The sequence below is a fragment of the Rhinatrema bivittatum genome, chromosome 3 (assembly GCF_901001135.1).
Source record: "Rhinatrema bivittatum chromosome 3, aRhiBiv1.1, whole genome shotgun sequence".
NCBI lineage: Eukaryota > Metazoa > Chordata > Amphibia > Gymnophiona > Rhinatrematidae > Rhinatrema > Rhinatrema bivittatum.
The window spans coordinates 24,156,579-24,179,872 of record NC_042617.1 but is presented as its reverse complement, the minus strand read 5'-3'; the positions used below and the strand labels follow the sequence as shown (position 1 = coordinate 24,179,872).

Genomic DNA, 23,294 nt, shown 5'->3' with positions numbered 1-23,294 from the left:
TCCAAAAAACTCTGGACTTCTGGAACTCTTGCAAACAAGCCATCAACAACTTGCTCACTAGCCTTAATCTGATTCTAAATCAAAGCAAAACAGAATACCTCCTTATCTCCCAAGACGGAACCTACACACATCCCAGTACCATCCTGTCTACTCAATTAACAATGTCCACACAAGTCAGAAATCTAGGGGTTATCCTTGATAATCAAATGAATTACAGATCTCTCATAAATAATATCGTAAAGGATGGATTCTTCAAATTACAAGTTTTGAAAAGGCTGAGACCTCTCCTCCATTTCCAAGATTTCCGTTTAGTGCTACAAGCACTCATTCTCACGAAAATAGATTATTGCAACTCACTTCTACTAGGCCTCCCGGCTAACGCCATAAAACCTCTACAGATGCTGCAAAACGCAGCAGCAAGGATCTTAACCAAGTCCAACAAAAGAGACCACATATCACCCATTTTGAAAAGCCTACACTGGCTTCCCGTTAAATTCAGAATACTTTTTAAAGTGCTCTCAATAACCCACAAGGCACTACACAACTTGGCACCACTCGAGCTCAAAATCCCCCTCCAATTCCACACATCCACCAGACCAGTAAGACAAGCCTATAAAAACAACCTGCACATACCACCGATGAAGTCAGCATTAAGCAAAAGAGCCTTCTCCACAGCGGGCCCCAAAATCTGGAACACTCTCCCACCAGAACTCAGATCAGTGCAATGCTTATCTACTTTTAAAAAAAGACTCAAGACTTGGTTATTCAACCAAGCGTTCCCATAACAACCCGCGGAACATCCCTGCCAATGATCCTCTCGGTGGTAATCCACCTGAGAGCTATTTAGATCATCTATAGAACACATGTAAACTTTGGCAGTCGAGTATCATAACTTAGTCTTATAATTAGCACTGTTTATTCAACCTACATTAGGCACTGTATCTTTTACTTATGCCTACATTAGGCAATGTATCTTTTACTGGTTAACCCCATATATACCTATCCAAGTTATATCGACCTGTTCATTGTAAGACATTTACTTGTAAATGTGATTGTTCTGTTATAATGTAAACCGAGTTGATCAGTAATTCTGTTATTGGAAAGTCGGTATATAAAAATGCTAATAAATAAAATAAATCTTTCATTCTAGCTAATAAAAGAAACCTTAAAGTGGATTTACAGAACTAAGGGGGAAGAATTACAGAACCACACAGGGAAGTCAGACAAACCAGAAAATCTCAATATTCAAATAAAGTAACAAGTTGAAAAATAGCTAGTAAGGTAATAAAATCTTAAACCCACAGCCATTCTATGCCACCAGACCATTGTTTCACTTCCCAAGAAAGCCACTAATGAAATTAGTGAAGAAAGCCAGGGTCTGGATTTTAGCTTATGCTTTATCAGTCTCCAAGATGCTTTTCAGCAAAACCATGCTTTTATTTGAAATTTTGGGAGTCCCTAGTTTGTATGCCACTACTCACATTTCTTGCTCAGTTCCGTTAGTGAACATTAAGGAGTAAGTGTTAATTGTACTTCAGGCAGAATATCCTGATTGTGATGCTGACAAATTTCCCCAATTTGTGTGTTAGCTTTAACCAAGATTTCAAACTTGCATACAATTATGTTCTCAATGACTCACCTGTATCTGGAACATCTGTCGGTCTCATAATCCTACGAATCTGTTCCATTGACTGCAGATCTGGTGACAAACCTGTACACAAGACAAAAAAAATAGATAAACCCAGTTACTTAATGTAAGACAAATTCATACAGAACAATTAAAACAGGAATGTTGTAAAATCATTACTGCAGAATTATAAAACATCCATCTTTGGGAAAGATGCTACAGCTGCTATTATGGTACACATTTTTTAAATATTTTAAGTTAAGCAGATTTCTCAAAAAGTAAATTTGCTTACCGTAAACTATGTTCTCCATAGACAGCAGGACGAATTAGCCATGACACGTGGGTGATGTCATCCAACAGCACCAAACACTTCTCCTAGCTCAGAGCTTTTGCTCTACTGAGCATGTGTACGAGTTCACATATGAGCGCTACCTAGTGAGTCCCTCAGTAGTCAACTCTCCAAGAAAGGAAGGTGGTATTTAGCATGGCTAATTCGTCCTGCTGCCTACAGAGAACAGTTTACGACAAGCAAACTTGCTTTCTCCGTTGACAAGCAGAGCTGAATTAGCTATGACGTGGGAAGTCCCAAGCTGAGGGTTGCAGCAGAGCATTTACTGAATAAAGCAACCTTAACCCCAATGTGGAGAGTAGACTACTGGGTGAACAGATTGTGCAGATTGTAAAGGGATGAAAAGGTGTGCACTGATAAGCAAGTTGCAGTTTTGCAGTTATCTTCGATAAACACAGCTTGCAGATGAGCCACTAATGCAGCCATGACTCTCACTTGATGAACCTTAACTTATTCTGTGATCTGGAGGCTAATGAACATATAATGTGCAATACAGTCTGCTAGCCAAATCGACTGGGCATAGCAGTTGTGAAATGAATGTTGTCTGTTAGGATCGTAAGATGAATAGCTGTGAAGCCTGTCTTTGTGGCTGAGCTAGCTTCAGGTAGTAAGCCAAGGCTTTTTTTTTTGTACACACACAATCTAAGGTGTCAAAGACTGTTTTATGTACACGTGGCCTTGGAAAGAACATAGGTGACATGATGGCTTGATTTATATAAAAATCTGAACTTTTTTTTCAGGCAGATACAGTAAAGTTCGCAGGAGAGTGGGCAAGCGCCTGCTCTCCTGTGCGCGCGATTTACTAAAACAAATTATTCAAATTAGGGCCCACGGTAAAAAGAGGAGCTAGGGACACTAGCGCATCCCTAGCGCCTCTTTTTGACAGGAGCGGTGGCTGTCAGCGAGTTTGACAGCTGACGCTGAATTTTGTCGGCGTCGGTTCTCAAATCCGCTGATAACCACGGATTCGGAAACCGGCAAAATTGAGCATCCGGTTTTCAACCAGCGAGCAGATTTTAATTTTTTTTTAAATTTTAATTAATTTTTAACTTTTGAAACCTCCGACTTAATATCACCATGATATTAAGTTGGAAGGTGCACAGAAAAGCAGTTTTTACTGCTTTTCTGTGCACTTTCCAGGTGCTGGCAGAAATTGACGCCTATCTTTGGGTAGGCGCTAATTTCTGAAAGTAAAATGTGCGGCTTGGCTGCACATTTTACTTTCTGTATCGCGTGGGAATAACTAATAGGGCCATCAACATGCATTTGCATGCTGCAGGCGCTATTAGTTTCGGGGGGGGGGGGGGGGGTTGGACGTGAGTTTTCGACGCGCTATTACCCCTTACTGAATAAGTGGTAAAGCTAGTGCGTTGAAAACGTGCGTCCAAATGCGCCAGAGCGCACTGTACTGTATCGGCATGTTTGTTAGGAACTTTGGGCAACTGCAGAGCACTACCCTATAGTAGAATAATTACACATAAGGAGAGTAATGTACCAATACTTGAAGCTCACAGACTTATGGCTGACATGATCGCAACAAGGAATAATACCTTTCAATGGAAGAAACTTCCAAGGAGGAGAAGTCCATTACCTGCTATTAAATTGACTTAGAAAATAGCCACTGCTATTACTAGAACAGTAGCATGGAATAGACTTCGTTGTTGGGTACTTGCCAGGTACTTATGGCCTGGATTAGCCACTGTTGGAAACAGGATGCTGGGCTTGATGGACCCTTGGTCTGACCCAGTATAGGCATGTTCTTATGTTCTTAAAGAAGCCAAATCCAATGACTCGATGGGTGGCTTCATAATTGTGAAAATGACAATGAGATTCCAAGGAAAAGATGGTCTGTCCACTGAAGGTTTAGTATGCTATAGGCCCTTCATAAACTTGGACACTAAAGGATGAGTGGAAATAGGTATATCCTCTACCTGAACATGACAGGGTGCATTTCAGTGCATAGTGGCCTGACAAAGGTACTTGCATAGAAACATAGAAATGACGGCAGAAGATCAAGTGGCCCATCCAGTCTGCCCATCAAGCTTTCACACTTATTTTTTTCTCTCATACTTTTCTGTTACTCTGACCGCTGAGGTCAGGGCCCTTTTATTGGTAACTTTTTGGTTCTAATTTCCTTCCACCCCCACCATTGATGTAGAGAGCAGTGCTGGAGCTGCATCAATGTGAAGTATAAAGCCTAAATGGTTAGGGGTAGTAACCGCCGCAATAAGTAAGCTACTCCCACGCCTATATGATTACCCAGCCTGTGCAATTTAGTCCTTGTTGGTTGTTTGAATATACATCTTTTCTTCATTTCCTCCTGCCGTTGAAGCAGTGAGCTGCGCTGTATATGTATTCAAAGTGAAGTATCAGGCTTGATTGGTTAGGGGTAGTAACCGCCGCAACAAGCAAGCTACTCCCACATTTATTTGTTTTTCCAGCCTGTGCGATTTAGTCCTTGCTGGTTGTTTGAATATAAATCCTCTTTTCTTCGTTACTCCCTGCCATTGAAGCAGAGAGCTGCTTGGATATGCAATGAAAGTGAAGCATCAGGCTGATTTGGTTTGGGGTAGTAACCCCGCAACAAGCAAGCTACTCCCATGCTTTTTTTTCCCCACATTTCCTCTTGCCGTTGAAGCATAGAGCAATGTTGGAGTCGCATTAACCTTGTGTATGTTTATTGAATAAGGGTAGTAGCCATCATTCCCGCAAGCCACCCCCATGCCTCTTCTCTTCATTTCATTCCATTCACATCCTCAAGACTTTATGGATCCACAGCGTTTATCCTTCACAGATTTGATCCTCACCACTTCCTCCAGAAGGACGTTCCAGGCATCCACAATCCTCTTCGTAAAGAAATACTTCCCTGACATTGGTTCTGAGTCTTCCTCCCTGGAGTTTTAAGTCATGACCCCTGGTTCTGCTGATTTTTTTCCCAACGGAAAATGTTTGTCGTTGACTTTGTATCATTAAAAACTTTCAAGTATCTGAAAGTCTGTATCATATCACCCCTGTTCCTCCTTTCCTCCAGGGTATACATATTTAGATTCTTCAATCTCTCCTCATAAGTCATTCGATGAAGACCCTCCACCTTTTTGGTTGCCCTTCTCTGGACTGCCTCCATCCTGTCTCTGTCCCTTCTGAGATATGGTCTCCAGAACTGAACACAGTACTCCAGGTGATGCCTCACCAAGGACCTGTACAAGGGGATAATCGCTTCCCTTTTCTTACTCGTTATTCCTCTCTCTATGCAGCCCAGCATTCTTCTGGCTTTAGCTATCGCCTTGTCGCATTGTTTCGCCGACTTCCGATCATTAGACACTATCACCCCAAGGTCTCTTTCCTGCTCCATGCACATCAGTTCTTCACCCCCCATCGAATACATTTCTTTCGGATTTCCACACCCCATATGCATGACTCTGCACGTCTTGGCATTGAATCTCAGCTGCCATATCTTCGACCAGTCTTCCAGCTTCCTTAAATCCAGTCTCATTCTCTCCACTCCTTCCGGCGTGTTCACTCTGTTGCAGATTTTAGTATCATCTGCAAATAGACAAACCTTACCTTCTATCCCGTCCACGATGTCGCTCACGAAGATATTGAACAGGACCGGTCCCAACACTAACTCTTGCGGCACTCCACTCATCACCGCTTTCTCTTCCGAGTAAGTTCCATTTACCATCACGCATTGCCTTCTGTCTTTCAACCAGTTTATCATCCATGCCACCACCTTGGCACTCACTCCCAAGTTTCTCGTTTTATTCACAAGCCTCCTGTGTGGGACCATATCAAAAGCTTTGCTAAAATGCAAGTAGATGACATCAAGCACTCTTCCTGGATCCAATTCTTTAGTCACCCAATTAAAAAAGTCTATCAGATTCGTCTGACAGGACCTTCCCTTGGTGAAACCATGCTGCCTCTGGTCCAGCAATTCTGCTGCTTGTAGATAGTTCACTATTCTTTCCTTCAGCAGCGACTAATACTTTTCCCACCACCGAGGTGAGGCTAACCGGCCTGTAGTTACCAGCCTCCTCTCTGCTCCCACTCTTGTGAAGAAGGACCACCGCTCTTCTCCAATAACTCGGCACCTCTCCTGTTTCCAGGGATCTATTGAACAGGTCACGCAGCAGAGCCGCCAGCACATCTGAGCTCCCTTAGTATCCTGGGAAGAACCTCATTAGGCCCCATGGCTTTGTCCACTTTCAGACAAAGTACTAAAGCAGTGCCTATAGTTCGCATGCAAACTGCTCTAGGGAGCTTTGATGACACTAGGAACTGCAAGCTCTTCTTAGTTGAGGGCTTCCTGTCAGATACCAGTAGGTCTTCAACTTCCTTGAGTAACTAAAATGGTGTGATCAGCAAGCACTCAACATCCAAACTGTCAGGTTGAAAGAGAAGAGGTTTGGATGATAGAGATGACTCTCTTACTGAGTCAATAATGACTGATCTGCCTAGAGGGATAGGAGGGCTAAAGGACAGTTGCTCTAGGTAGGAGAACCACACATATCTAAGTTATGCTAGTGCAATAAATATCAGGCAGGCCTGGTCTGAGTAATTTTTTGCACTGTCCTGGTTAGCAGCAGAAATGGCGGAAAAGCATTCCTGAGAATTGCATTCTAGGTGAGCACAAAAGCATCCTGAGCGGACCTGAGTTTGCTTGGAAGGACAGAACAAAATCTTTCCACTTTTCTGTTTTCCTCCAAAGCAAATAGGTCAATTGAGAGATGTCCTCAAAGGATGAATGGCCTGTCAATTAATTACCTGATGTAGGAGACCAGTTTTGAGGGCAAAATACCCTACTGACATGATCTGCCATGTTGGAAATCCCCAGAAGGTAGGCTGTGTGCAGAACAACTTGATGATTATATGTCCATTCCCTCATCCTTATGGCCATGATACTATGCCTCCTTGTTTGACATAAAACACAGCTAATTGGTTGCCTGTCTGGATAAGAATTCTTCCCCCAAAGAGATGCGAAGGCACTTAAGGCATGTCTGAATGCTCGAAGCTCCAGTAGGTTGATCTAGATCTGTCATTCTACTGTTGACCAAATTCCCTGAGTTCAGAAGGGACCCAGGGACTGCTCCCCATCCCTTGGTAGACATATCAGTTACCTGATAGGGAAGATGGAGGAGGCTCCCTCCTGTAAAATGGACAGTCTAACCACCAGTGAAGCTCTCTTCATTCCCTACAAAATATTCACCAGAGTTGTCAAGGGTTGAGTTAACTGGTCCCATTGGGAACAGTGCCCCCCCCCCCCCCTACTGTAGGACTTGCACATGAAGGTGTGTTAACAGTGACTACATGAACTGCTGCCACCATTTGGCACAGAACTAGCACTTCCCTGACTGCCTTTCACTAAGCAATGAGCTAAGGACCGGAGGGTTTCCACTCGATCTGTAGAAGTAACATGCTTTCCTGTAAAGAGACTATCCATGCCTCAAATTTGATTTTCTGAGATGGGATCAGGATTGATTTTTTTTTTAATTGACTAGGGAATGCAGAAGTTGAATTGTCTTCTTTAGGGCACCAATACTCCTTCCTGGGTTGTCGTAACTAGCCAATCGTCCAGGTAAGAGAACACAGATGCATTAGGATGGAGATGTGCTGCTATTACAGCTAGGTATTTGGTAAAGACCCTCATGCCACTGAAATCAAAGGGGAACAGCCTGAACTGGTAAAAGATGATTCCATCACAAAACAGATCTAGATTGAAGGTTAAGCAATGGGGAAGAGTGGGAAGTCGGGAGAAATGAGGTAACCAGATTCTTCAGTGTTGAGAAAGCAGTGCTGTCCTAGGAGGACTAATATCCTGCTGTCCTCCTAGGACAGCAGGATATTAGTCCTCACCCATGGGTGAATTCAGATGGAGCCCGGCATGGAAAACTTGTCAAATTTTTGACTAGGCACACTGAGCATGCCCAGGATGCCAATTTCCACACAGGGTCCACTTCAATCTCGTAATGTAGAATTAGAAAAAACTACAATAAAAATGGGGTGGTGGGCAGGTTTCGTGAGGACTAACATCCTGCTGTCCTAGGAGAACACCTGTTACTGGTTCAGATGGAATTCTGTCACCACCTTTGGAAGGAATTTCGGATGTGTGCGCAGAACCACCCTATCATGAAATAACTTCGTGTAAGGTGGGAAGGACACCAAAACCTGAAGTTTGCTGTGTGCCGAGGTGACCACTACCAAGAAGATGACCTTCCAGGTCAAGTACTTTAGGTCACAGGACCGCAAAAGGTTTAAAGAGAGCCTTCATAAGTTGGGCTAGGACCACAATGAGGTCCCAGGAGACAGCAGGGCGCTGTAAAGGAGGCTTCGGCTGAAGCAGACCCCGCATGAAGCGACTAACGATAGGCTACACCAAGACGTGTGAACCATCCACCCCCTGGTGGTAGGCCCCAATAGCGCTTAGGTGGACTCTGACAGTGTCTTTACCTACTGCATCTCTTGAAGGCTGGCCTAATCTAAAAGCTTCGTAGTGGAGAAAGAGAATGGATCCAATTCATGACGCTTACACCATACGGAGAATCTCCTCCACTTCAGGCTATAAGACTTCCTAGTGGAAGGCTTCCTGGACTCCACCTCCTGAGAGGTTCAGAGACTGCAGGGTCACCCTTTCAACATCCAAGCCGTTAGGGACAAGGCCTGGAGGTTGGGATGGCGCAGTCTGCCCTGATCCTGCGTGATGACGTCTTGGAAGGTCCCCAGACTGATGGGATCCCACAGAGAGATCCTGAAGAAGCAGGAACCAGATCTGCCACAGCCGGTAAGGAGCGATGAGGATCACGGTTCCCCAGTCCTGTTGGAGCTTCAGGAGAGTCTTCGACATTAGTGAAAGTGGAGGGTATGCATACAGGAGGCCACTGCCCCAATGAAGGGCAAAAGCATCCGACACCGGCTTGCCGTCCTCCCTGAACAGGGAGCAGAAGTGACACCTTCCTGTTCCAGGGGAAGCGAAGAGATCTACATTCTACATCCAGAGCTCCCCAGTGGTGGAAGATGCAATCCACCACCTCATGTGGGCGGAAGGCACAACTCATGTCGTCCGCCACCACATTCTCTGACCCTGGCAAATACATTGCTCATAAGAACATAAGATATGGCATACTGGGACAGACCAAGGGTCCATCAAGCCCAGTATCCTGTTTCCAACAATGGCCAATCCAAGTCACAAGTACTCAAACGTTAGATAGATCACAAGCTACTATTGCTTATTAATTACCATAATAGCAGAAGGATACCCTGGGATAGCACCCACAACCAGAGATCTGGACCACCTCTCGACAGAAGAGGAATGATCTTGTGCCTCCATGCTTGTTTAGGTACCATGTCACCACTTGGATGTCAGTCTGAACTAGGACCACCCGGTTGGCCAGGCAATCCCAGAGCGCGTATCTGATCACCCAGAGCTCTAGGAAGTTTATCTGGCACTGCTCCTCCTGCACTGACCATAGGCCCTGGGTGCAAAGACCTTCCATGTGGGACCCCAGCAAAGGTGGGAAGCATCTGTGTTGAGCACAACTTGGAGGGGACGCCTGAAAAGGCACTCCTATGTCCAAGTTGGATTGGGTCTCCCACTATGACAAAGTCCTGGAGTGGCGGAGCAAAGGGAGTGACATGGTCAGTCACAGCCATGTGCCCCAAGAGGCACAACATGGTGTGCACTGTGACCTGGCGACTCAGAGAGATTGCTCCCACTAGAGACGCCAATGTGAGTGCTCGATCCTGGGGCAAAAACACCCGAGCCTGAACTGTGTCGAGTCTGGCACCGATAAAGACCAGAAAAGCTAAGGCTTACGATACCCGAAGGGTGAAATGCAGGGATTGCAGTGCTCCCTGCCTGGTAGAACTTTTGATGAACTAGTTGTCCAGGTAAGGAAAAACTTGCACTCATATTCATCTCAGATAAGCCCCTACCACTGGCAGGCACTTCGTGAAGACATGAGAAGCGGATGCCAGGCTGAAGGGCAATACTGGAAGTGGTTTCACCCACCACAAAGTGAAGATATTTCCAGTGGACCCAGGAAATCTTGATATGGGTGTAGGCATCTTTTAAATCAAGGGAGCAAAGCCAGTCCCCCTCACCGTAAGAGGGATCAAGGCACCCAGCGAGACCATCTTGAACTTTTCCCACGCCCTCAAGTCCAGAATAGGATGGAGGCCTCCTGGTCTCTTTGTATCAGGAAGTAACTGGAGTAGAAGCCAATTCCCCACTGTTGCGGCGGAATGGGCTCGACTGCTCTGGCCGTTAAGAGGCTGGAGAGCTCTGCCAATAGTACATTCTGGTCAGTCAAGAGGCCCCACGAGGGACATGAGAGAGAGTCTGGAAGACACCTTGGAAACGGAGTCTGTACCTCGATGAACGATGAAGAGGACCCAATGGTCTGAGGTGACAGCCAGCCATCGGTTCACAAAGAATCATAGCTAGGCATCGGTGAAGGTACTGGCAGCTGGCTTACAGTCCCTTGCAGCCAGTCAAAACCCCATGGCAGGGCTCTGCTGGGGCACTGGCTGGCTCCTAGGGGTATGAAGCTGCCTCGGGCGAGTCATAGGCCCAAGTCCTCTGTGACCTTTCCCAGCCAGCTGGAGGGTAATATTTCCTCAGCCGGTAAAACTGGTGTCTGGATCCCCGTCTAGAGGACTTTGAGTTTGAGGTGCTGGATGACAGATGCTTAAGGGTCTCATGATGATCCTTCATCTGCGCCACTGCCTCCTTGATCTTATCAAAAAGGTTCTCCCCGATGCAAGGCAAGTCCACAAGGCACTCCGGCCAGAGGTCAGAGGCACATAGCCAGGCCATTCGATGAGCATCAATGCCTGCTGCAGCTACCCATGCCACTGTCTCAAAAGACATCATAACCAGAGTGGACCTCATGCTTATCATGCTCCAATCCTGCTGAATAACTTTTAGGAAGTCCTCCTGAAGCTGCTAAGGAAGGTGCTCCACCAGATCCTGAACCTGTTTCCAAATGTTCCTGGAATACTAACCCGTATACAATTGATAAGCAATATGGGCCGCCAGCACGGATCCCTAGGAGACTTTTCTCCCTAGGGCATCCAGCACCTTGTGCTCACAGCCTGGGGGGGTGGGGGGGCAAGGCATGGGTACGAGACCTCTTCGCCTTCTTGAGGGCGGATTCCACCACCACAGACTGGTGTGGAAGGTGATGCCTCTCAAACCCTGCAGTAGGCTAATATACTGCATCTGTCTTACGATTCACCAGGGTTACGGAGATGGACCATTCCCAGAGACTGACAAACAGGTCCTTAAAGATATCATGGACCGGGACAGCAACCACTTCCTTAGGCGCATCCACAAATTGGAAGTCCTCCAACATCTTGTGTCTGGAGTCGTCCTCAGTCAGGAGCTGGAAGGGAACGGACAACCATAGCTGACAAAGCCTGCAATCGTTAAATCCTCAAGAGGAGATAGAGGACTCTCTTCTGGAGGCAACTGTTCTGAGGGCAGGCCCTCAAGAGTCCTACAAGGAGGAAATGGACTCCTCATACCCCCATGGGTCATACATGGTGTCATCACTCTGATCGCCCGCAGACATTGGTGGAGGAACCCTAACCACAGCCTTGGGTCGGGGCACCACGAGCACCGATGGCTCCAAGGGCATCGACGGCACCACAGGTACCAACGGAACTGGCAAAGGCTCGAGCAATGCTGGCTGCAGGGTTGGCCTCAGAAGTGGGGCCACTGGCCCTGATGGTCTTCTCTCATCTGAGGAATCTGAAACAGCCTCCAGGCGAGGTAGTATCAGTGCCCCCCAGGGCATAGACTGCACCCAACAGGCTGCGTCAGCAGCACACAAAGGAGTAAATCCAGACGCTCCAAAAGCAGTGCTAACAGCGATAGAGTGAGCTCTGGTGGCCCCAACAGCTCGATGCCTTGTAGGGCCCAGCCAACCACTACACGCACCCTGCACGTCAACTCCTCCTCGAAGTCTGCCGAAGATAGGACAGCTTGAGGAAGAGGTGGTGTGACCAGGCCTCCTTCAGTGCACAGAGGAAGACTCAGTAGGGACTGCCTTGAGCCCTCAGCCCGTGGCCACTTTGGGGGCATCTCGGCCGATGCCGGTGCCTTCCGGGACTTAGAATCGTGGGAGGAAGGCAACCAATGTCTATGCTTCCACGGCCCAGTCTTTCCACAGCGCCAAAGACTACTGTGAAAAACCGGACCTGAAACGAGGAGAGAGAGCATCCAGTTACCATCACCTAACTTGACATGGGGATCTGGCAACAGAGAAAAACTTGGACTGGTGGGCTACCGGTACCTTCTTCCTCCAAGGTGTCAATGCCCCCAAACGCAGAGGTCTATGGATCAGACTTCCTGGGCCCAAACAACTTTTCCATCTTGAGTCTTGTGCAGTGACTCTTGGGGGTCATTTGAGTGCAGAGTTGACACCCCCTGATGTCATAAGACACCCCCAGGCACAAGACAGATCTCATGGGAGTATGTAATGGACAAAGTCCAAGGGGACACTAGGGGTAATTGGCAAAAGCCAGACAACGCCATAGCAAAAATCAGCTGGTGAGCCGGTTGATAGCCCACTGGGAAATGGCACCATCGGGAATCAACTGCAGGGGACATACAAACATTTACCACAACCTTTGACTAAGGCCGGGAAAAGATCGAGTGTCCCAGCCTGAAAGAAAAAAGCGAGGGAACTCGAATGTGGAAGTTTTCCAGCAAACAAAGCACAAGCTCCATGTCCGCAAGATGGTAGTTCTGTAAAAAAGAAGAGACTGAAGAGGGACCCCGGTTGGACAAGTGGATAGTGGCATACTGGGCTCCATCTGATGTCACCCATGCGTGAGGATTACCATCCTGCTTGTCCTAGGAGAAATCATCCGATGGAGCCCAGCATGGAAAACTTATGTCAAAGTTCCTAAAACTTTGATTCAGCCTCTCTGAGCATGCAATATACCACACATCCACAAAGGGTCCTCTCAGTCTTACAACATTGAATTTAGAATAAAAAAAGAATAAAACTCACAAAGTGGAGACCCAACTTCACAGGGAGGTGGACAGGTCTCGTGAGGACTGACATTCCTGCTTGTTCTCTGAGAACAGATTGCATGAAAGTAACTCTGCTTTCTCCGAGGACAAGCAGGATGGCAGTCCTCACACAAGGGTGAATCCCTAGCTACAGGCAGCTACTCCAACAGGTGCCAACAGGCACAACATTTTGCTTATAACATGAGGAGGGCCGTCTGAACAGAAATAGGGGGCCTTCGGCAGGAACAGAGTTGGGTTCTAAACCTCAAACAAGTTCCGAAGGACAGATTGGTCAAACCTATATAAAAAGTAATGTGATGTGAATCAGTGGATGGAACTCCACATTGCAGCTCTGCAGGTCTCCACCATGGGGACTACTCACAAGTGGGCTGCTGATGCTGCCATGGCTTGAACAGAGTGAGCCCCAATATGACCCCCAAGATGCAATCCTGCCTGGGCATATCAGGAAATGCAGTCTGCTAGCAAACTGGAAAGCATCTGCTTTGTAACAGCAATCCCCAGCATGTTCTGGTCAAAAGGAAAAAAGCTGGGTGAACTGTCTATGGCAGTGGTTCTCAACCCTGTCCTGGGGACCCCCCCCCCCCCCCCAGCCAGTCGGGTTTTCAGGATATCCACGATGAATATGCATGAGAGAAAATTTGCATACACTGCCTCCATAACATGCAAATTTTCTCTCATGCATATTCATCGTGGATATCCTGAAAACCCGACTGGCTGGGGGGGGGGGGGGGGTCCCCAGGACAGGGTTGAGAACCACTGGTCTATGGGCTTCTGTCCACTCTAGACAGAAGGCTTCTCTTGCAGTCTAAACAGTGCAGGGCTTGTTTTCCTTGGTGCAAATGGGGCCTGGGAAAGAATTTTGGCAGGATGATGGACTGATTAAGATGGAAGTCTGACACCACCTTAGGTGGTCTTGTGCACACATCCTAAATTCCTGCCGATCATGAAAAACAGTGTAAGGTGGGTAAGTCACTAAGGCCTGGAGCTTGCTGACCTGTGTGCTAAAGTGACCACCACAAAAAATACGACCTTCCAGATCAGGTACTGCAGATCACAGGAATGCAGTGGCTCAAAAGGAGTTTTCTTCAGCTGAGTCAATACTACATTGAATCCTCCCACTGAGTCCTAGGACCTCAACTGAAGCAGCCCCTGCATGAAACACAACTATAGGCTATAAAGAAATGGGCTTACCTTCTACACCATGGTGATAAGATTCATTTGCACTCAAATGAATCTAACAGAGCTGATCTTAAGACCAGCTTCATAGAAGGTAGTCCAGTCCAGCAGTTTTTGTGGTGAGCAGAAGAAAGGGTCTGTTCATACCACACAGAAAACCTCCACTTTAGTCCATAGGACTTCCTGGTGGAAGGCTTTCTAGAAGCTACAAGGACACGAGACATCATCCGAGAGACAGTGTTGCAAGATCAATCTCTCAACATCCAAGCTGTGAGCAACAATGCTTGAAGGTTGAGATGTCACAACCAGCCCCAATCTTGGGTGTTGAGATTTCGGGAACTTCCAGTCTGATCGGTTTCTGGATAGACAACTCCTGAAGGAATGGAAAACAGATCTGATTTGACTAATTGGGGGGGGGGGGGGGGGGGGGGGCAGTTATGAAAATAATAGTCCCCTTCTCCTCTGAGCTTCAACAAAGTCTTCACCAACAGCAGAAATGGAGAATATGCACACAGGAGACCATGGCCCCACTGGAGGACAAAGGCTAGCTTGCTATGTGTCCTATACACGGAGTAGAACAGAGGTGCCTTCCTGTTCCAAGGAGCTACGAACAGATCCATCTTCAGGCTTCCCCAGAGGCAGAGGATTCAATTAGCTACTCTCTGGTCTAGGGATTGTTTGTGAGATCTGAAGGAGCATCTCAGTTCTGTCCACTATCCCATTCTCTGTACTGGCCAGATATGTTGCTCTGAGCCCCATCCTGTGGGAGAGGGCCCAGAAACAAATCTGGACAGTTTCTTGACATAGGAGGTAAGAGCCTGTACCTACCTGCTTGCTGACATAGTACACCACCACTTGGTGGTCGATCTGGATCAAAACCTTTGTTGGACAGCTGATCTCTGAAAACCCATAGTACGTACTTTATCGCCCAAAGTTCCAGGAAGTTGATTTGACAGATGTACCTGGGCAGGCCAGAGCCCTTGGTGCCCAGTCCCTCTACATGGGCTCCCCAACCAAAGGTGGACACATCTGTGGTCAACAATTTGGACCAGAGGAATTTGGAAAGATATCCCCCATTCCAGATTGGAATTTTCCTGCCACCAGGACAAGGAGTCCCAAAGGGATGGAGTGACTCGGATGCAATCCTATAAATCCTGAGTGGCTTGAAGTCACTGGTATCGCAATGTCTATTAGGTTTGTCGCACGTGCATGCATGCCCAGGAAGTAATGTGCATTGTAGCAGCCATATGGCCCAATAGCCTCAACATGTGCCATGCTGATACCTGCTGGCTCTGTTGGATTTCTGCCAAAATGGACAAATTGATGGCCTGTTGCTGTGAAAGTAAAGCCTTTGCCTGAGCCATGTCTAGCAGGGTTCCTATGAAGTCCAATTAAGGAGACGGGCAGAGATGGGACATGGGGTAGTTTTCAACACAGATGGTTGAGCGCATGGACCCTTCGGCCCTCAACCAAGAGGTGCTTTTGACCAATCATCCATAGGGGGAAAACGAGAACTCCCATCTGTGAAGGTCTCCTGCCACCATGACCAGAAATTTGGTAAACACCCGTGGGGCAGACGCATGCCCAAATGACAGAATCCCAACAATGGTACTGGAAGTGCTGTTTTCCCACCACAAATCAGATATTTCCGGTGACTAGGGAATCTTGATGTGGGTGTATGCATCCTGGAAATTGAGAGAGTATAGCAAATCCCCTTTTTGTAGGCAAGGGATCAAGGTGCCCAGGGAAAACATATTGAATGTTTCTCTTTTTAGAAACTTGTTCAAGGCCCTTGGGTCTAGGATGGAACGGAGTCCCTCTGTTTTCTTTGGAATCAGGAAGTTCAGAGAGTAAAATGCCCACCCTTGCTGCCCTGGTGGAACAGGCTCGATCCCTCTGCCTGTTAAGAGGCAAGAGAGCTCAGACTGAAGCCCTTCCTGATGTGCCACTGTTCCCCAATATGGACTTGGGGGAGGGGGGCAAATTGGTGGGGCACGCAGGTTTAAATTTGTAACCTCTGCGAATGAGGCAAGGACCCACTGGTTTGAAGTTACACTGGGCCACCTGTTCGCAGAGAACCACAGCCTGCCCCCTTTTGTCATGGGTACCGAGGTGTTAGTTATACTCCCTGTGATCCAGTGAAATCCCTGCACCTAAAGCTGACTGAGGTGACTATTATGGCTTTGGGGTCCTCTGTTGCTTTGGGCTGCTAAGAGGAGCCAGTCGCCAATGGGACCTTGATAGTGGAGGATAGAATCCACGCAGGTGGAAGAATGACTTCCTGGGGCCAGGCCTTACAGGCCTCCTGGATGATGGATGATGACGGGACTTGAGTACTTGTGGGGAGCATTGCATGTTAGTCACAAATTTGGGCCACTGCAACCTTCACCTTATCTCTGGAAAGATTCTCTCCTGCACACAGAATGTCGAGTCGTTCCTGCACCTCCTGATGGAGATCAGAGGCTTGCAGCAAGGAGAATCTGCAGGCACTGATCCCTGCAGCAGAGATCCTTAATGCTGCTTTGAAATCATATGTCAATGGGACCCCATGTTTTCAACACTCCAGGCCCTTGTGCACCAGCAACTGGAAGATGTCCTGCTGCCATTGAGGCAGCTGCTTCAAGATGTCCCACATATACTGGGACATGAATAGCTGGTAGGCCGTTAAACAGGCGATAAGTGTAGCACCCTGAAACACTTTCCTCCAAGAGCATCCACTGCCTTTTGATTCTTCCCCAGTGGTGCTGAGGAAGGGGTCAGAGTGTGCTTGGCCTGCTTTACAGAGGATTTGACTATGACAGATTGCTGTGGCAGCTGTCGTTTGTTAAATTTGGGAGCCTTCTGGATGACATCGCATCCGCCTTCCTATTCACAGGAGAGACAGAGGTGGGTTTTCCCACATCCTCAGCAGCTCTAGAAGATCTTGTTCACTGGAACTTCCGAATTCCTTAGGAGGCTACACGTACTGGAGAATATCCAACATTTTGTTCCAGGTATCCTACTCTGTCTGTAAATTAAAGGGGATAGCCTCGGCCATCAACCACATAAAGCCAGCAAAAGAGATCTTCCGGAGACTTCCCACTGTTATCAGAAGGAGATGGGTCGGAGGGAAGGTCATCCAATGTGTTGGGATCCGATACACCTGATGTGCTCAATCCTCGGCCAGCGGTATGGAACTAGATTCAATGATGCGGGGGCCTAGACCCCAAGATATCCTGCGTTGCCAGGGGAGCTTCCTCTTCCGAGGAACTGGGGACAGCCACCAGATCGGTCAGTGGTGATCTCAATGCCCTGCCTACATAGTCACCAGTATTTATCACTCCAATCAGCATGTGCAGAGATTTGAGTAGCAGCTCAAGGAGGGAAGACCTGGGCCAGGTGCAGTCTTGTGCCCTACATCACCTTCTCCACAGCCTGCTGCATGCACTTCTCCCACTCCTCAAAGACTGCCAATGTCAAGACTGACCAGGGTGAGGAAGTTGTGACCAGATCCTCTTCAGAAACCAAGATAGAATCTTCTTGAAAACACTCTGGACTTTGTAAAATTTGTTCCAGGTGAGGGGGAGGAGGGAGGTGCAGTTAGAAAGTAAGGGCATCACTGAGCAGATAGAGGCATTCATCTGAGACACCAGATCCTCTCAAGTAGCCTTGATAGGGAAATCGCCCTTGAAATAGCAGGAGGTAAGTGAAACATATCTCCCTTCATACCTGCTATCCCTCCCTGAGTAGGTCAAAGGTACTAGTAACTTGAGGAAGAATTGTGGTGGGAACCCTAAGCCTCAGTGGGTGGATTGTGTCAATCTATGCTCAGTGACGTTGAGGAAGTGTCAACAATGAGCTCAATGCGCCAGCGAATTGTATGTTGATGGAGGTGCTGGTGGTTTTTCAATGCCGGTGACATCAGCTCCAAAGAATGGCATTTTCTTTTTTACTCAGCCCTTAGCCCTGCGGTGATGGAAAGGACTTGCCAATGCCTGAAAATTACGTTTTTGCTACTTACTCGATCCTCACGAAATGGAGGGGGGCCCAGGCCTGGGAGGCAAGGTGCCTAGGAGCAGGACCAAAGACCAGGACTTTAAAACAGTAGGATCTAGGAGAGCACCTGAGGGCCCAGGACATGAACCAAGAAACAGAAGAGTAGCTGAAACCCAAGACTGGAGACCAAAGACCAAATTGTGATGCAGAAAAGTTTTATAGGTCAGAATGTTGAAAGAGGAATACACTTGAAGGAATGCAGGAACACAGCATCACAATACCAGTCAAGAGCAAGCCTAGGAAATCAGGGTTGGTTAGGTAGTGCAGCACCTATGCGGGGCAAATGCCACGTGGACTGTTGGACCAGCAACAGATGTGTCAAGCTAAAGCTCTCTCTATATATATAGCTCTCTATTTAGGACATACCCAATGCTGGTTCAATCAGAAGACTGACCTTCCCAGGGAACAAGACAAATATACTAAGACAACTGGGAAAGCCAGCAGCCTCCACAGCCTTGCAGCAGGTTCAAATCTCATTGACCCCGACAATGGACTTCTAGAGCGTAGAAATATCCAGTCACAGTGATAGCATTTAGATTGGTCATAGTTAAGTTCTAGGCACTGGTTAAGAAATGTTTTGGCCATTAGTGATGGGACATCTTGCCATATACACAATGCTTGAAGCCACCAATGGTGAGCTTCTCAGTGCAAGACTTTTTGAGGGGAACTTTTTTTTTTTTTTTAAAACACCAAACAGTGCTGTTTTGGGGGACTGCCAAGGCTGTGAGGTAACAGTAACATGGTTACTGTGAGACTGCACCTTGAATACTGTGTACAATTCTGGTCGCCACATCTCAAAAAAGATATAGTTCCGATGGAGAAGGTACAGAGAAGGGCAACCAAAATGATAAAGAGAACGGAACAGCTCCCCTATGAGGAAAGGCTGAAGAGGTTAGGGTTGTTCAGCTTGGAGAAGAGACAGCTGAGGGGGTAATATGATAGAGGTGTTTAAATTCATGAGACGACTAGAATGGGTAAATGTGAATCAGTTATTTACTCTTTCGTATAATAGTACGACTAGGGAACTCCATAAAATTAGCATGTGGTACATTTAAAACTAATCGGAGAAAGGTCTTTCACTCAACGCACAATTAAACTCTGGAATTCATTGCCAGGGGATGTGGTTAGTGCAGATGGTGTAGCTGGGTTTAAAAAAGGATTGGATAGGGGGGCGTGGCTTGCATCCGATGTAAGAGGACGCAGGATTGCTCGGCTCCGCTCTCCCCGGACTCAAAAGCCTTCCGAAACTAGCAAAACTAGCGCTTTGGCGCGATATCCCTGTTACCGCAGCTGAGAGGCATCAATTAAGACCTCTTTCGGGATGACCAGCAAAAGAAAACCGACCGACCTCAGGAAATTCTCCTATGATAAGTTACCTCCAGACCCAGACGGCGCCGCGAGCCGGGATACCGATATTTCTGACACGGAGGAGCTGGCGGGTGCCTCACAGAGTGATTGTGCACAAGGAGCGGGTCTCACCATCACTCCTTTAGACCGCGACGAGGCTCGACGCTGGTTTATGGAGTTGCGAGCGGATTTGAAAAAATATAAGACCGACATCATGGCGTCCGTTGCAGAGCTGAAGGACGATATGGCGGCTCTTGGCTGCCGCGTGGAGGAAGCCGAAACTCGTATGGACGCACATGGTGAGTTGCTGAATGGGCTGGCGACTCAGCGTGAGGCCTCTGCTGCCGAAATTCAGGCAATTCAAGACAAACTGGAAGATCTAGATAATAGGGGCAGACGAAATAACCTGAGGATCAGGGGGGTGCCAGAAACTCCTGACTTTTCAGATGTACAGCAGACAGCGTCTAACATTTGCCTCTATTTTAAATCAAGCTGGGCCTGCCCAGGGGGAACCTGCGGACATACCGTCCACTGTTAGTTTTGAAAGAGCCCATCGAGCCCTGGGCCCCCGTAGGGACCAGCAGCCCAGAGACATTGTGCTGTGCCTCACAAGCTTCCCCCTGAAGGAAAGAATTCTGGCAGCAGCCAGACAACAGAAGGCCATCACATGGCAAAACTGTAAAATTGCACTGTATCAGGACTTGGCCCCTATTACTCTTAAACGTTATGAGATGCGAGAGGTTACCACTGCACTCCGGGAGCGAAATATAAGGTATAGATGGACTTACCCTTTTGGTTTATTATTCCAACATCAAGGCATTACCTATAAAATGTCCTCTCTAGTGGAGGCACATGAAGTCTTTCTAAAGGCCCAACTGCCGGTGTCGTTTTCCCTCCCTAATACAACAGCATCAGTTACAAATAAAGTCACTACTCCACGCTGGCAAAGAGCTGGAAAAGGTGGCAAGCGGCTTCGTCGCCACGTCGATGGATCTGAGCACTTGCAACATGAGCAGGGTTGAAGCGGATTGTGCTTTTAATATTGCAAGTTTTATGCTTTTCCTGGCTTACAGATTGCGGAGGCCCCAGCAGCCTTGGCAACCTACAGAAACAGTCATTGCTGTTTGGGGTTTTTTTTCTCATTCTTTACATGACATGTTGGTTATTACAGAGTTAATCTGGGGTTTGCTCTACTTTAAGAGGGGTTACTGTTTTTTTTTTTTTCTTACCCTGCTTCTTGTTCGGGAATGTCATGCATATCAGAGTTTGTTTCATGAGTCCGGGGGGGGGGGGGGGGGGGGGGGGGGGGGGGGGGGGGATTGAAGGAGTTATACAACTGCGGATGCCTCTGATCGGGAGCCCACGGGCCCCTGGGAGTCCGGTATCCTTTGGCTGGCTCCGGGATACTGAAGGATGTGCAGGGCTCAGGTCAGACCACTACCAATCAATTTTTATGTGGAGAGGGGGGACACTTCAGGGTCAGTGCTACTTCAGAGAGAACCATAGAGTGTGGGTTGCTGTATGTTCTGTTCTGCCGGGGGGAGGGGGTCTGAGATAATATAACAAACATGGCTACTAAATTGCTTTCTTTTAACGTAAAGGGTCTCAATTCACCCCACAAAAGGCAGCTCCTGAAAAGGGAATTACAAAGGCAGGCAGCTGGAATAGTCTTTATACAAGAAACCCACGTGAGACAACATCACGAGTGGTTATTGCAATTTCCACAGTTCCCCAACGCCATTTGGGCTGCCAGTACGCGGGAACTTAGATATGCTGGGGTGGGGATTCTGCTCGCTGCTTCCTTTGTGCATGAACAGATTTTGGTTATAAAGGACCCTAATGGCCGGTATATTCTTAACAAGATTAAAATAGATAATCGGCTTATTACGCTTCTCAATGTGTATTTCCCTAATCACCGTCAGAGAACGTTTATTAAGCATTTATCTAGCTTATTGCTCTGCCATGCAGAAGGAGAGATTATTATAGGAGGGGATTTTAATTTTGTTATGGATCCCTGTCTGGACTCTAGTTCCGGTGTCCAATCGCATGCTGAGATCCGAAAAATCTGGAGCGAGGTTATGGCCAAATGGGGCTTGGTGGACAGTTGGAGATCCCGGTATGAGCATTCCCGGTCTTACACATTTTATTCTTGCCCTCACTCCACATACACACGTATTGACTATTTTTTCACCTCTACTTCCCTTCAACCACGGGTGCAAAACATAGACATAGATCCCATCACATGGTCCGATCATGCCCCAGTATGGATGGTTTGTCGGTTGAGCGACTCAGGGGGCGGCATTCGGTCCTGGAGGCTTAATGATGGCCTTTTAGCGGATCCCACCTTTGCCACAGCTCTGTTATCACACCTTAGAGATTTTTTTCGGGACAATCAAACTGAGGGTATGTCACCTTTGACGGTGTGGGAGTGCTCCAAAGCTGTGATTAGAGGGCACTGTATAGCGCGGTCTGCGCATTGTAATAAGGAACGCAATGCTAGAAGGACACAACTCCTGGCTGATCTGGCTGACTTGACAAAAAAACATAGTTGTTCTCAATCTAATAATATATACCAGAAAATCCTTGCCGTGAAGTCACAACTCCAGACGATAGAGGACTCTGCAATTAGTCACTCCCTCACGCTTTTAAAACAGCAATATTTTGAAGGGGGAAATAAAGCTGGTAAATTTTTGGCTAGGCAACTGAGGGCGGCGAGGGCATTAACAGTCATAGCTAGGATCTCCAAAGCTGGAGGGCAAATGGTGACCGCCTCTGAGGAAATACGCCAAGCGTTCACTGATTTTTATTCTAAATTGTATACCAGGGATGACACCATTAGGGAAGCTGATATTCAAGCCTATTTACGAGATGTCCCTTTGCCACATATTACTCCTACCCAACAGGTATTCCTTGATAAACCTATTACAACCCAGGAGGTGTTGGCGGCCATCAAAAGGTTGAAGCCAGGTAAAGCCCCAGGCCTGGACGGTTTCACAGGTAGCTATTATCGCAAAATGGCTGATGTTATAGTGGAACCAATGGTTCAAGCATTTAATTCTCTATTGGATGGCTCGGCTTTTACGATGGATGCCAACACTGCAGGTATCACTGTGCTTGCTAAGCCAGGGAGGGACCCTACCATTTGCGGGTCATACAGACCGATTTCCCTCATTAACATAGATTTGAAGATTCTGGCTCGGGTCCTGGCGGCTCGATTAAATGGGGTTTTACCTGGGCTAATTCATAATGACCAAGTGGGTTTCGTTCAGGGCCGCCTAGCTGCGGATAATGTTCGCCGGATCGTGGATATTATCGATTTGGTTCACAGGGACGGTCACTCTGCCATTCTCCTCGCCTTAGACGCAGAAAAGGCGTTTGACCTTGTCCATTGGGATTTCTTGTTTCATACCTTGCAGGCGATGGGCTTCGGGACTAGCTTTGTTACCTGGTTACGCCAACTATATAGCAACCCAGTGGCTAGGGTGAAGGTTAATGGGAGTTACGGCCCGCAGTTTTCTATTCAGAGGGGAACTAGGCAAGGGTGCCCTTTATCTCCCCTTTTATTTGCCATATTTTTGGAACCCCTTGCTATCCGAATCCGAAATAACGAGGCCATCCGAGGAATCCAGAAAGGGGACGCCCAGTTCAAAATCTCCCTTTTTGCGGATGATGTTATGTTCACCATTGCGGAACCGGATAGATCACTTCCCACAGTTATGGAGGAG

The 23,294-nt window shown here is 47.4% G+C and overlaps 1 protein-coding gene across 4 annotated transcripts in view; it reads right to left on the bottom strand.

Annotated features, from left to right (window-relative positions):
- Positions 1 to 23,294, bottom strand: part of PPP1CB (protein phosphatase 1 catalytic subunit beta) — a 253,961-nt gene that overhangs the window by 100,163 nt on the left and 130,504 nt on the right. For all 4 annotated transcript variants that reach the window (XM_029592964.1, XM_029592966.1, XM_029592963.1 and 1 more), the window contains exon 5: positions 1,640 to 1,711. In XM_029592964.1, the coding sequence (XP_029448824.1) occupies positions 1,640 to 1,711 (72 nt within the window). The remainder of the gene's footprint in view (positions 1 to 1,639; positions 1,712 to 23,294) is intronic.